This window comes from Chroicocephalus ridibundus, chromosome 24 (genome assembly GCF_963924245.1).
Source record: "Chroicocephalus ridibundus chromosome 24, bChrRid1.1, whole genome shotgun sequence".
In the NCBI taxonomy this organism is placed as follows: Eukaryota; Metazoa; Chordata; class Aves; order Charadriiformes; family Laridae; genus Chroicocephalus; species Chroicocephalus ridibundus.
The window spans coordinates 1,295,002-1,308,664 of record NC_086307.1 but is presented as its reverse complement, the minus strand read 5'-3'; the positions used below and the strand labels follow the sequence as shown (position 1 = coordinate 1,308,664).

General features: G+C 70.8%; 2 protein-coding genes across 5 annotated transcripts; both read left to right on the top strand.

Annotated features, from left to right (window-relative positions):
• The first annotated feature begins 3,774 nt into the window (after positions 1-3,774).
• On the top strand, positions 3,775-7,168 carry LOC134526918 (tubulin alpha-1C chain). Its single transcript, XM_063359257.1, has 4 exons — positions 3,775-3,891; positions 5,145-5,367; positions 5,442-5,590; positions 6,194-7,168. Exons 1-4 carry the CDS (start codon positions 3,889-3,891, stop codon positions 7,166-7,168), a joined length of 1,350 nt encoding a protein of 449 aa, XP_063215327.1. The 5' UTR covers positions 3,775-3,888.
• Positions 7,169-8,386: 1,218 nt separating this feature from the next.
• On the top strand, positions 8,387-12,349 carry PRPH (peripherin). Of its 4 annotated transcripts, none has more exons than XM_063359242.1 (9): positions 8,387-8,820; positions 9,768-9,828; positions 10,054-10,149; positions 10,244-10,405; positions 10,500-10,625; positions 10,711-10,931; positions 11,359-11,408; positions 11,561-11,637; positions 11,727-12,349. In XM_063359242.1, exons 1-9 carry the CDS (start codon positions 8,456-8,458, stop codon positions 11,769-11,771), a joined length of 1,203 nt encoding a protein of 400 aa, XP_063215312.1. In that variant the 5' UTR covers positions 8,387-8,455; the 3' UTR covers positions 11,772-12,349. The 4 variants fall into 4 exon arrangements, with proteins under 4 accessions (XP_063215312.1, XP_063215311.1, XP_063215315.1 ...); XM_063359241.1 differs by having other exon boundaries at positions 11,724-12,349; XM_063359245.1 differs by lacking the exon at positions 11,359-11,408.
• Positions 12,350-13,663: the final 1,314 nt, after the last annotated feature.

The window sequence follows — 13,663 nt, the reverse complement described above, 5'->3', positions numbered from 1 at the left end:
GCCTGGCAGGGTGTCCCCAGGGTGTCCCCAGGGGTGTCACCGGGGTCTGGGGTGTGTGGGGCTCACAGCAGCCCCCCACCTCGGGGACCCATCTCCATGCTGAGGGGGGGGTGGGTCACTGCCCATCCTGTCCCCTGAGCCGTGGGGTGTCCCGAGGGGTGGTGGGTGGCTCGGCCCCCGCGGACGATGCAGGGTGTGGGGCAAGGGGCCCTGGGTGTTGGGGGGGCCCCCCCTGGGTGTTGCCCCCCCCCGGGTGTTGCCCCCCCCCCCCAGCCCCTTCCCATCTCGTTAGGTATGGAAGGCCACTCGTCCCAGCGCCAGCCGTTGCCAGGCAACGGCCGTGGTGGCAGGGTTGCTAGGAGACCGGTTGCTAGGAGACGGGCTGGGGACCCCCCCCCTCCCCCCCATTCCCCTTCCCCAACATCCATCCCGGGGCCTGGCCGGGGCGGGGGGGCGGATTGTGGCGGGGGATGAGGCTGGGGTCCCCCCGCTGCCTGGCCCTGCTGTGCTGGGGGGGAGAGGGGGGGGGCGGCCCCCCCAGTGCCTGACCCCACTGTGCTGTGGAGGGGGTACACAGGCCCTGGGGTCCCCCAATGCCCAGCCCCACTCTATTCTGCCATGGGGGGGTCACCAGCCCCGGCCCCGCCCCCCCCCCCCCATGTCCAGCCCCAGTATCTGCCAGTGGGGGGCCGGGGGGGGGGGGGGAGGATCTGGCCAAGCTCCCAGCTGCCCCCCCAGCTTCCCCCCTTGGCTCCCAGCCCCCCCCCCCCCAGCCCTTCCCATCCGCCTGTGCTGTGTTGACTGTTGGTAGCAACGCAGCAGCTCCTGGTGACTGTTGCTGCACTCCCCCCCGGGGTCCCGCCTGGCTGCGCAGAACCCCCAGCCCTGCCCATGGCTGCCCCCCCCAGTCCCGGCTGGGTATCTCAGGGGGCTCTGAGAGCCAGTGCCCCCGTTCCCCCCCCCCGCCCAGCCCCCAGTGGCGGCGCAGGCCAGTGTGGGACCACTTCCTGGCCTCTGGCTCATGGCCGAGGTTTCCAGCTTCCCCTTCCCACTCCCCCCCCCAGGTTTGGGCCCTTTCTGGGGTCCCCTCACTGGTGACCCCACCCCCCACAGCCAGGACGCATCCATCCCCGGGGGCCAGGGGCTCCCGGCCCCATCGGGGGCTGCCATGGCTCCCGGGGAGGGGGCAACATCCCGGACACCAGCTGCTGCTATTTTTAACCTATTTTTCCCGCAGAATGTGGCGTGCAAGCGCCCGCTCCGTCCGTCCGTCCGTCCCCTGCCACCATCGATGTGACGGGTTCATTGAAACGGAGGGAGAGGGGACAGCTCGGGGGCGGGGGCTGCCCCTCGCCGGGGTGCAGGATGAGGCCCTGGTACGGCAGGGGACACTGGGACTGGCCCTGCCGTCCCCCGACTGGCTCGGGAGGGGACTGGGGGGCCGGAGAGGGACGGCGGAGGCGGTGGCACCCGTCCCTGGCTGTGCCTGACCCCGCAGCCCCCCCCTCCGAAGGGCAGGGCGAGGGGACCCTCCGATCCCCGGTGCTGGGGGCAGGGGGTGACCCCACTCCACTGGAAGGAGCGGGGGGGGTGTCACCGTGTGTCCCTGCAGTCTGGGTGGCCCCCCCCCGCACCCCCCCCGCACCCCCCCCGCTCCCTCCCAGCACTTCGGGAGCCACAACAATAGGGAGGCTCAGCCCCAGGGAGGGGGGACACGGAGTGTGGGGGGGGGACGACGGACACGGGGGGCAGGACAGGGTGCGGGGGAGGCAGCCGGAGGAGGGGGGTGTGTGCAGGGGGGCTGCGGCCATGCTGGCCGTGGGGAGGGGGCTGCAGCAGAGCTGGGCGCTGGCGGGGCGGCACCGCATTGCGGCAAAGCCGGGGATAAAGGAGGAGGGCGGGGGCGGGGGCGGGGGCGAGGTGGGAGGGACCGCGCTGCCAGGGGACCCCCCCCCCCCCCCCCACCGCTCCGCCCGCTCCCCTCAAAGCATCCCCCGACCCCCAGCAGGACCCCGGAGCCAAGGTGGGGGGGGGACATGGGGGGCTCTGATGGTTCAAGGAGCGCGTGTTGCAGGGGCACCAGCCACGCCGACCCCAGGGGGGTGCCAGCACTGGGGATGTGCCCAGGGAGGGGGGGGACATCAGGGTGCCCAGGGAGTGGGGGGGACACGGCGGATGGCCAGGGAGTGGGGAGGACGTGGGAGATGCCCAGGGAGTGGGGGGACACCGAGGTGTCCAGGGAGTGGTGGGGGACACGGGGGATGCCCAGCGAGTGCGGGGGACATCAGGGTGCCCAGGGATTGGGGGGACACCGGGGTGTCCAGGGAGTGGTGGGGGACACGGGGGATGCCCAGCGAGTGTGGGGGACATGAGAGATGCCCAGGGATTGGGGGGACACCGGGGTGTCCAGGGAGTGGGGGGACACGGGGGGAGCCCAGGGGGCCCTGGCTCAGCCGTTGTGCACAGCGCTCTGCAGTGGGGGGCCGGGCGCAGCCTTGGGACTGGGGGACACGGGGACCCCGAGGGTGCACGGGGTGACACGGGGGCCCCACAGGGACGCGCTGCTCCCAGCTGTGCCTGGGGCAGGGGGGACATTGCCGCGGCTGCTCCCCCAGGGACGTCCGGGACCCTCCACCCTCAGCTCTCTGCAGACTGGCCCTGCAGGGGACACGGTCCCCTTGCCGGGGGGGACACACACCAAGGGAGTGACCCCAGTGCGGGGGTGGGGGTTTGAAGCCTGGCGTGGGGGTCTCCGGGGCTGCCTGTGTCCCCACGCTGTCCCCAAACCTGTCTCTGGCCCTGGCAATGTGACCCCGACACGCGCTCACCCCAGCCCGGGGCGCGGGGGGGGACACCCAGGGCGCTGCTCCCTGGGGAGTGAGCGTGGGGTGACCCCCACCGCCCCCCACCACTACCCTGCCCCACAGGAACTGCCCCTGGGTGGGTTACCTCGAGGAGCCGCCCGCCCCAGGGGCTGGCGGGGGAACACGGGCGGTGGCCGGGCACAGGAGCCGGCGCGGCGGGTGCCCGCGGGGCTTCCCACGGGATGGGGACAAGGATGGGGACGGACGGGGACAAGGATGGGGACAGGGACGGGGACAGCTGGACTCGGGTCTAGGGCTCTGGCCAGGAGGTACAGAGACACCCCCTGCCCAGGGCTGAGCCCCCCAACCCTAATACCCCCCAACGCCCCCCAGCCCTGCTGCCCCTAATGACATCTCCCGCCTAACGCCCCCCAGCCCCGCTCCCCCTAATGCTCCCCCCCTCAGTGCCCCCAGCCCCTCTGCCCCTAATGCCCCCAGCCCCGCTGCCCCTGATGCCCCCCCCGCCTAACGCCCCCCATCCCCCCTGCCCCTAATGCCCCTGATGCCCCCCCCGCCTAACGCCCCCCATCCCCCCTGCCCCTAATGCCCCTGATGCCCCCCCGTCTAATGCCCCCCAGCCCCTCTGCCCCTAATGCCCCTGATGCCCCCCCGCCTAACGCCCCCCAGCCCCTCTGCCCCTGATGCCCCCCAAATGCGCCCCCTCCCCGCTGCCCCAATGCCCTCCGACCCCTTCTGTTCCCCTCCGCCGCCTCCTGCCCCCCCCGCCCCGCCTCCCGCCCTCCACATTCCACTCCGCTGACGTCACCGCCTACGCACCCTCGCCGACTTTCGAACCGGCCAATGGGAATCGAGGCGGGGCGGCGAAGGCGTGGCCCGCGGCGGGGGCGTGGCCGCCGGGGGGGGGGACGCGTGGCCCGAAGGGGCGGGGAAGGCCCGGCCCCGCCCCCCTCGGCCCCGCCCCGCGGGAGGCCCCGGCCCCCGGGGTATATCACGGGGGGGCCCCGCCGGGGTCCCCCCGCCTCCCTCCTCAGCGGCTCCGTAACGGTTCGGGCAGTGAGCGGCCATGGTGAGGGGCATCGCGTGGGGACACGGCTGGGGGGACCGTGGGGGGGACACACACACACCCCAACCGCGGGGGTGTGGGACCCTCCCCCGGGGCAGCACGTGGGGCTGCGGTCCGGTGGGTGACGGCTCCTCGCCTGTCCAGGACCCCCCCCACCTTCCCCCTCCATGGGGCTGCCGAGCACTCGCACGGCCCCGGGAAGGCCCTGGGGTGTGGGGGACACGGGACCCTGTGTGCCACCGGTGGGAGGGGGCCTCGGTGTGTGCCGGTTCCCCCCCCGGGCTCCCTGCCCCTCCGAGGGGGGACACGCCGGGGGGCGCCGCGTGGCCCGGGCTCCCACGAGGGTCCTGGACACGTCCCCACAGTCCCCCTCGGGACTCCCCGAGCCGGGGGGGGATGTGCCCCGAGGGGGGTGTGGGGGTGCCGGGGCGGGGGGGACGACACCCTACTGCCGCCCCCTCCCTGGGGACGGAGAGCGCGGGTGGGAGTGAGTCCCAGCGGCGGAGGGCGATGGTGGTGTCCGCCCCCGCTCTCATCCCGGCCCGGGCACGATGGGGAAACTCTTCCCGGGAAACTTCCCGACTCCCGGAGTTTGCTCGTGGGGCAGAAGGGATGCCGCCGGGTGCCCATCCCCGTGGGTCAGGCCTGGCGGTGGGGCCAGGACAGCCCGGGGTTGGGCAAGAGCTGGTGGGGAAAAGGGGGGGTTTCCCTTTCCCGTGGGGCCCGGGGTGCACCCGAACCGGGGGAGGGGGGGCTGAAGTTGTCCCTGCCCCAGTGCAGGGGTTGGGTGGCGAGGACTGGGAATAACCCTGGGGAATCCCAGCTCCTGGCTGTGGGTCAGCGTGGGGGTGAGTGACTCCAAGCGGTGTTAGGGTGGGGGCTGCCTTCAACCGACCCTGAACCCCCCCGAGACCCACCAGCACGAGTGTCCCTTGGGGTGGGATGAGCCCCCGGAGCTGTGCTCCTCATCCCACAACAGGCAGGGTCCCAGCTCCCTCGGGGCGGGGAGGGGGGGGCAGGATGGGACCGTGGGAGCTGAGCACCCCCCCTGCAGCCCTCGGTGCCTGCCAGGACCCAGAACAATAGGGTGCGTGCGGGCAGGATCGGGCCCCTGGGCTGAGCTGGCCCCGTGCAGCCCTGGGGACTGGCCCTTCCCAGCTCGCTGCCAGCCCGACCTGGGTGGGTGCCGCAGGCGGGGACACAGACACAAAGGGGGGAGCCCGGGGGTGACACGGCTGCATGTCCTGCCCCCGCAGCGCGAGTGCATCTCCATCCATGTGGGCCAAGCGGGTGTGCAGATCGGCAACGCCTGCTGGGAGCTGTACTGCCTGGAGCACGGCATCCAGCCCGACGGGCAGATGCCCAGCGACAAGACCATCGGCGGGGGGGACGACTCCTTCAACACCTTCTTCAGCGAGACGGGGGCCGGCAAGCACGTGCCGCGGGCCGTCTTTGTGGACCTGGAGCCCACGGTGATCGGTGAGCGCGGGGAGGGGGTGAGGTGGGTGGCGTGAACGGGATGCCGGGTGCTAACGTGCGCTCCCTCCCCGCAGACGAGGTGCGCACGGGGACGTACCGGCAGCTCTTCCACCCCGAGCAGCTGATCACAGGCAAGGAGGATGCGGCCAACAACTACGCCCGTGGGCACTACACCATCGGCAAGGAGATCATCGACCTGGTCCTCGACCGCATCCGCAAGCTGGTGAGCGTTCCATGGGATCTCCCAGGGTGGGTCCATCCCCAGGAGATGGCTGGGGACAAAGGGATGCAGGATTCCCTGGGGAGGTGACCAGCGGGTCCTTCTCACCCCGTCAGCACTTTGGGCCGCATCCTCTCAAGGACAGAAGGTGGAGCTGCCCCAGGAGGGACCCGCTGCCCCGGGGTGCGGGTGACAGGGCTGGGCTGTCCCCAGTGCCCACACGGGACGCACCTTCCCCAGGGGCAGCACGGCCCTGTCCCGGCTGCATCCCAAGCTCGGCTGTGGGGAGGAGGATGGGAAGCCCCATGCCTGGGGCAGGGGGGCCCACGAAGCCCTGGTTTGGGTGCTGGTGCAGCACTGGTTTGACTGGTGCGGCTGCCCGAGCTCTTTGAACCTCCGGTTCCCACGCTGCGGCTGGCGCCGGGGCCGGCTGGACCTGCTGTGCTGCCGGCTCCGCTCCGGGAGCTTCTGGCACATCAAAGGCTGAGCTGGCTACCCATGGGCTTGTGTGGGAAGGGTGGCTCCTGCTGCACCTGTCTTGGGGAGGACGAAGGTGTGAAGCCATGGCTGATCTGCTCCGGACCCCGCTGGGGACTCTCCCAACAGGCTGACCAGTGCACGGGGCTGCAGGGCTTCCTGGTCTTCCACAGCTTCGGGGGCGGCACCGGCTCTGGCTTCACCTCCCTGCTCATGGAGCGCCTCTCTGTCGACTATGGCAAGAAGTCCAAGCTGGAGTTCTCCATCTACCCGGCCCCACAGGTCTCCACGGCCGTGGTGGAGCCCTACAACTCCATCCTCACCACCCACACCACCCTGGAGCACTCCGACTGCGCCTTCATGGTGGACAACGAGGCCATCTACGACATCTGCCGCCGCAACCTGGACATCGAGAGGCCCACCTACACCAACCTCAACCGCCTCATCAGCCAGATCGTGTCCTCCATCACGGCCTCCCTGCGCTTTGATGGGGCCCTGAATGTCGACCTGACGGAGTTCCAGACCAACCTGGTGCCGTACCCCCGCATCCACTTCCCACTGGCCACCTACGCCCCCGTCATCTCAGCTGAGAAGGCTTACCACGAGCAGCTGACGGTGGCCGAGATCACCAACGCCTGCTTCGAGCCGGCCAACCAGATGGTGAAGTGTGACCCGCGGCACGGCAAGTACATGGCGTGCTGCCTGCTGTACCGCGGGGACGTGGTGCCCAAGGATGTCAATGCCGCCATCGCCACCATCAAGACCAAGCGCACCATCCAGTTCGTGGACTGGTGCCCCACAGGTTTCAAGGTGGGCATCAACTACCAGCCGCCCACGGTGGTGCCCGGGGGGGACCTGGCCAAGGTGCAGCGCGCTGTGTGCATGCTGAGCAACACCACGGCCATCGCCGAGGCCTGGGCCCGCCTGGACCACAAGTTTGACCTGATGTATGCCAAGCGGGCGTTTGTGCACTGGTACGTGGGGGAGGGCATGGAGGAGGGGGAGTTCTCAGAGGCCCGGGAGGACATGGCTGCCCTGGAGAAGGATTACGAGGAGGTGGGGGCTGACAGCGTGGAGGGGGAGGAGGAGGGGGAGGAATACTAGTGCCTTGTCTCTTCTGCCGGTTTACACTGTGATGCTCTTCATTAAAATGGCTCTTTTCACTCTTGCCTCGTTTATTGTCCCAGCACAATCATCCTCCCGGGTCACCACAAGGCGGTCCCAAGGTGGGGGGGTGTCCTGCCTGGGCTGGCTGCCTGGCCGTGCTGGGGGGGTCCTGGGTGGGACTGGGGTCCCTGGGCTGGCTCCTGCGCTGGGAGCCGGCTGTGCCCTGCTGGGCTGCTTGCACGGTCCATGTGTTTCCTTTTCCCCGCCCCGTTGTCCCCAGGGGTCCCTGTAACATGTGCGGGGCCCCAGGTGGGGTGAGGACCCCTGGGAACAGCCCCCAGGGAGGCGGGGAGCCCCCAGTGCCCTGCCCCAGCAGCTGCCCCCTCCAGCCTTGGCTGCGTGGGCAGGATCGGGCCCTGGGCACGGCTGGTGCAGACAGGCTGTACCCGGTGTCAGGCACGGAGCTCTGCAGAGCTTGGGGTGGGGTGGGTGGGTGTCCTGGATAGTGGGTAGGACACCCCCCCCCCCCATCCCCCGCAGCCTCTGGGCTGACCCCTTCCCGTAAGCGCCGCCCCCGCTGCCTGGCAAAGTGCGGGGGGGGGCAGAGCCCATTCTCCGGTGCTGCCCCCGCACATGGCGGCTCCAGCAGAGCCGAGTCATGGCTGTCCCTAAGAAAGGAAAGGGGGGGGGACACACACACACGACACAGGGCCTTGGGGGGGGTGGGATGGGCTGCTCCATGGGGCCGAGCGCCCCGGGCAGGATGGGACCCGGCTGAGGCGGGGGCTCCGCTGAGCCCTGCAGCAGGGCTTGAGGATGGGGCTCTCCCCCCAGCCCCTCTCTGCATCCCAGTGGGGGGGGGGCTGCACCCCCTGCTGCTTAAGGAGGGACCCCGTAACCTTCGGTACTGCCCCGCACCTCACGGGGTCCCCCAGCCCCTCTCCTGACAGGGGAAGACCCGGCCATGTGGGTGCTGCCCAGCCGCCCCTGTGGGGGTCTGCATCCCGCGTAGTCCCCCCCCCCCGCCCCGGTGCTGCCGGGCTCCTCTGCCCGCACACTCGGGGGGGGGCGGGACGGGACCCTGCAGTCCCCACCCCGCATCCCGGCGGGGGTCCCCGGCCACTGCCGCCCACTCTCCCCGCCTCCCCGCAACCCCCGGCCCGCCCCGCCCCCCCCCCGGCCGGGAGACCCCTCCCCTCGCACCCCCGGGTCCCCCCGGCGGGGCGGATCCGTCTCCCGCTATAAACAGCCGGTACCGGCGGCCGCCACCTCCCCGGTATCGCCATGAGCCGCGGCGGCCGCGCTCCCCACCCGCGCCGCGCTCTCGGGGCGCCGCCGCCCCTCACCGCGGCTCCGGGGCTGCTGGCGGCGGCGGCGGCGGCCCGAGGCGCGGAGCGGGAGGAACTGGCGGCGCTGAACGATCGTTTCGCCGCTTTCCTGGAGCGGGTGCGGGCGCTGGAGCGGCAGAACGGGGCCCTGCGAGCCGCCCTCGGCCGCGCCGCCGCTGCCGCCGCGCCCCGCACCGCCGGGCTGGTGCAGGGGGAGCTGCGGGGGCTGCGGGAGCGGCTGCAGCGCCTCGGCCGGGACCGGGACCGGCTCCTGGCGGAGCGGGACGGGCTGGCCGCCGACCTGGCGGCCCTGCGGCAGCGGTGGGTGGGCGGCTGGGCCCGGGGGATGCAGCGGGGGGGGGAGGCATGGGGAAGGGGGGGGGTGCACCGCAGGATGCAGCGGGGTGGGGAGCGGGGGATGCACCGGGATGAGGGATGCCCCGGGATGGGGACCGGGGGATGCAGCGGTGTGGGGATGGGGAGTGCACCGGGAGGGGGGGGGGGATACCGGAGTGATGGGAACCGAGGGATGTACCGGAAAAGGGACCGGCCACGTATTGGGATGGGGACAGGGGATGGACTGGGGGATGCGCCGGGGGGGCGTTGGAGTGGGGAACAGGGGATGCACCGGGATGGGGATGTGGGATGCAGCGGGATGCGCTGGAGAAGGCAGCCGGAGCTGCCCCCGGGCGTCCTGGGCAGGGAGCGGGGCGGGATGGGGACGGGGGGATGCAGCGGAGACGGTAGGGAGGGGGCGCGGCGTGCGCTGGGGAGGTGGGGACTGGGAGAGCCGGGCTCTGCGGAAGGGCGGGGCACTGGGCGGGGCACTGGGCGGGGTGGGGCACTGGGGGGGGGAGATGGGGCCGGGGCAGGGCTGGACCCCCCCCGGGAGAGGTGGGTGTCCCAGTGAAGGGTCCTGGGGGGCTGCAGTGGGGTCATGGCCCCACAGCGCTGGGGTGGTGTGACGTGGCCCGGGTGGGGTCCCCCAGGATCTGGGGGTCCTGCGGGAGGGGCTGGTCCTGTCCTGGCTGTGCAGGGAGAGGGACACCCCAGGGCTGCCCCTTTCCAGGGCTGGGGCCAGCCCAGGCCCTTGGGGGCTGTGAGGGGGGAGTGGCTCTTCCTTCTCCTCCACCCCCGTCTGCCTGCAGCATGTGGGGGGGGCTGCGTCAGGGCAGGGGGTCCCAGGCAGCAGGAGACACGAGGTAGTGTGTGTGTGTGGGGGGCTGCACCCTGTTCCCCTTCTTCCTTCTCACTCCTGCTGTTCCCAGGCTGGAGGACGAGACGCAGAAGCGGGAGGATGCGGAGAAGAGCCTGGTGCTTTTCCGCAAGGTGAGGGGGCTAGGGAGGGGAGCCCGTTTCCCCGTCCCGCTCCGGGCTGTGCGCGCTGGTGATGCCCGTGCCCTACGTGTGGCCCCCGGGCTAAGCTGCCCACGTGTGCGAAGGCCCCAGTGGCGATGCCCCATGCACTAGGTGCTCCCCACCCTGCACTGCCCTGGCGGGGAGCCTGTGTCCCCTCAGTGCTGTCCCACGGCTTGGCCTGGTCTCTACCCGCAGGACGTGGACGATGCCACGCTGTCCCGTCTGGAGCTGGAGCGCAAAGTGGAGCTGCTGATGGACGAGATCGGCTTCCTCAGGAAGCTGCATGAGGAGGTGTGTGGTGGTGGGGGGAGCCTGGGGTGGGGGGTGCTGGGGGGAGCGGTTTGGGTCCTTGTGCTGTGATGTGACGGCTCGTGGGCCCACGCAGGAGCTGCGGGACCTGGAGGTGAGCGCCCCGAGGCCGGCAGTGCCGGTGGAGGTGGAGGTCTGCAAGCCAGACCTGACGGCTGCGCTGCGGGAGATCCGCACCCAGTACGAGAGCATCGCCGTGAAGAACCTGCAGGAAGCCGAGGAGTGGTACAAATCGAAGGTACCCAGGGCTGGGGGGGCTGGGGGAGCCGGGCGGGGGCACGTGGGGCGACCGGGGCTCTCCGACCAGCCCTGACTCCCCCTGGTCCCCGCAGTTTGCCGACCTCTCGGATGCGGCCAACCGCAACCACGAGGCGCTGCGGCTGGCCAAGCAGGAGATGAACGAGTCGCGGCGGCAGATCCAGAGCCTCACCTGCGAGGTGGACGGGCTGAAGGGCATGGTGAGAGCCGGGAGGGGTGGTCCCCAGCGGGGGGAGCACAGGCACCAGGGCCTCCGGCCCCATGCGGCCCCGTCTTCCCCTGCAGAACGAGGCGCTGCAGCGGCAGATGCGGGAGATGGAGGACGAGTTTGGGGAGGAGATCGGCAACTACCAGGATGTGGTGGGGCGGCTGGAACAGGAGATCCAGCAGATGAAGGAGGAGATGGCGCGGCACCTGCGCGAGTACCAGGACCTGCTGAACGTCAAGATGGCCCTGGACATCGAGATCGCCACGTACCGCAAGCTGCTGGAGGGCGAGGAGAGCCGGTGAGGCCGCTCTGCCCTGCGAGGGGAGGTTGGCACCCGCAGCCTCCTGTCCCTGTCGCTGCCGGGGTGCAGAGTCCGGCTGGGGGAGCGAGTCCCCCTCCTTGGGTCAGCCCGGCTGTTGCGGGGTTTTCTTGTGAGGAGGCAGCTCCGGGCAAACAAAAAGTTCCCACGGGAGCTCCTTGCTGCTGAGATAAAGGCAAGGCCAGGGGACGGCGCGATGGCGGGGGGGACGGTGCGATGGCGGGGGAGCCGCCGCTGGCTCCGCTCCTGCCGCCTGCCTGGCAGCCCACCAGCGCAACCTGGTGCAGGGCAACTGCGGTGGGGGGGTGTGGGGGGGTCACCGACTCGATGGTGTGGAAGGGTCAGGGTCACCAGCCGTGCCTGGGAGTCCCCTCACCCCCCTCTTCCCCCCCCCACCCTGCCCCAGGATCACCGTCCCCCTGCACCCTGCCACCTCCTTCAGCGTGAGAAGCTCAGGTGAGGGGCAGGGCTGGGGGTTGGGGGCAGACAGCCCATGGGGGGTGTAGGTGGGTCCCTGTACCCCTGCCCGGGGTGGCCTTGTAGCCGCCCACCCCGTGGCGGGGGGGGGCAGGGGGGGAGGGGGCGCTGACGGCCTCTCTGTGCCCCAGCGCTGGAGCCACAGCCCACGGAGAGCCCGGCACGGAGGATGGTGCTCATCAAAACCATTGAGACGCGGGACGGGCAGGTGAGGGTTGGGGGCTGCAAGCGGGGGAGGTCCCCGCTGTGGGGCTGCCCCCCACCTTCTCCCCCCCTCTCCCCCCCCCTCTGCAGCAGGTGGTGACAGAGTCACACAAGGAGCGAGCGGAGCCGGGGAAGTGACAGAGGGGACCTGTTGGGCCGGCCCCCCCCCTCCTCCCCCCCCCCCTCCACTGGTGGGGTGGTGGTGGTGGGGCTTTGTGGGACCCCCCCCGGCGCAGGCTGGGGAGCCGAGTGTGGGGCTGCCTGCCCCCCCCATCCCCCACTGCCGGCACCGTGGCGGGACGCTGTGGGACATCCCTGTGCCTTGTCCCCCTCCTCCATTGCTCTTTAGTGCCTATTTATTTTTTCTCCCTACCGGAACCTCCGTTAGATTTAATATTTATCGAATGTCTCCCGTGCTGGTCCCGGCCCCATGGCTGGTGGGGGGGGGCGTGGGGGAGGGTGTCCTGGCTCCCCTCCCACCGATGGAGGCGATGCTGCCTGTCCCCCGGGGGTTGTGGGCACCGGTGGTCCCCAGGTGCTGTCCCCTCCTGGGGTCTCTGCCCTGCCTTGGACCCATCTTCCCCCCCCCCAGCCTTGGGCCCTCAGGGGGGGCTGGGGGCAGGAAAGGCTGCAGGGCCCTGCGGGGGGGGCCTCTGGGGGCTGACCCCTCTGTCCCCATCCTGCTTCAGCAGCAAATAAAGGCCGTGGTGAGGACGGGGACGTGTTGTGTCGGTGAGGGGTGGCGCGGGGGGGACACACACCAAGCGCTGCAGGAAGCTGACTTGCGAGGGGGGGTGGTGATGGCCTGCAGGGCTTGGGGGGGGGAGGTGGGCAGCGCCGGGGGATGCACCCTGGCCTGGCGGGGGCGGGGGGGGGTGTCTGTGTATACGTGCAGAGGGTGGGGGGCACCCACCGCGGCGCTGCACGGCAGCCGGCTGGGGAGAGCGGGAGCGTGGCCTGCAGGGGAGGGGGGGACTCAAGTGATGCCGAAGCCGCCCCCCCCCCACCCCCGGTGCCTAGTCCAGACCCCCCCCCGGTTCTCCCTGCCTTATGAAATTCAACCAGGGCAAGTGTAGGGTCCCGGCCCTGGGGAGGAACAACCCCCCCGCAGCGGGACAGGTTGGGGGGTGACCTGCTGGAGAGCAGCTCTGTGGAAAGAGACCTGGGAGTCCTGGGGGACGATGGGATGCCCATGAGCCAGCAATGGGCCCTGGTGGCCAAGAAGGCCAATGGCATCCTGGGGGGCATCAAGAAGAGCGTGGCCAGCAGGTGGAGGGAGGTTCATCCTCCCCCTCGGCTCTGCCCTGGGGAGGCCACACCTGGAGCACTGGGTCCAGTTCTGGGCTCCCCGGGTCAGGAGGGACAGGGAACTGCTGGAGAGGGGACAGCAAAGGGCTGCTGGGATGCTGAGGGGCTGGAACATCTCTGTGATGGAGAAAGGCTGAGGGATTTGGGGCTCTTCAGTCTGGAAAAAAGACGGCTGAGGGGGGACCTTATCAACGCTTCTAAATACTGAAAGGGGGGGTGTCAGGATGGGGCCAGGCTCTTCTCAGTGGTGCCCGGGGACAGGACAAGGGACAACGGGCACAAACTTGAGCATGGGAAGTTCCACCTCAACATGAGGAGGAACTTCTTTGCTGTGAGGGTGGCAGAGCTCTGGCACAGGCTGCCCAGAGAGGTGGGGGAGTCTCCGTCTCCGGAGACATTCCAACCCCACCTGGATGCGTTCCTGTGCCACCTGCTGTTGGTGACCCTGCTCTGGCCGGGGGTGGGAGGAGATGATCTCCAGAGGGCCCTTCCCACCCTATGGTTCTATGAAATACCCCCCACCCCCCAGCCAGCCCCCCTGATAATGGGCCCTTCGATCTCCCGCAGCACCGTGCCCAGCAGCTGGGGTCCCGCCAGAGCAGTGAAGGCGGGGGAGGGCGCCCCGCCATGGGACTCAGGAGTCTGGAGACCACCCTCCCGCCCCCGACAGCAGTGCCCCCTGTAACCGGGATACACCTCCCTTTTCCCCCCAGAGAGTGACC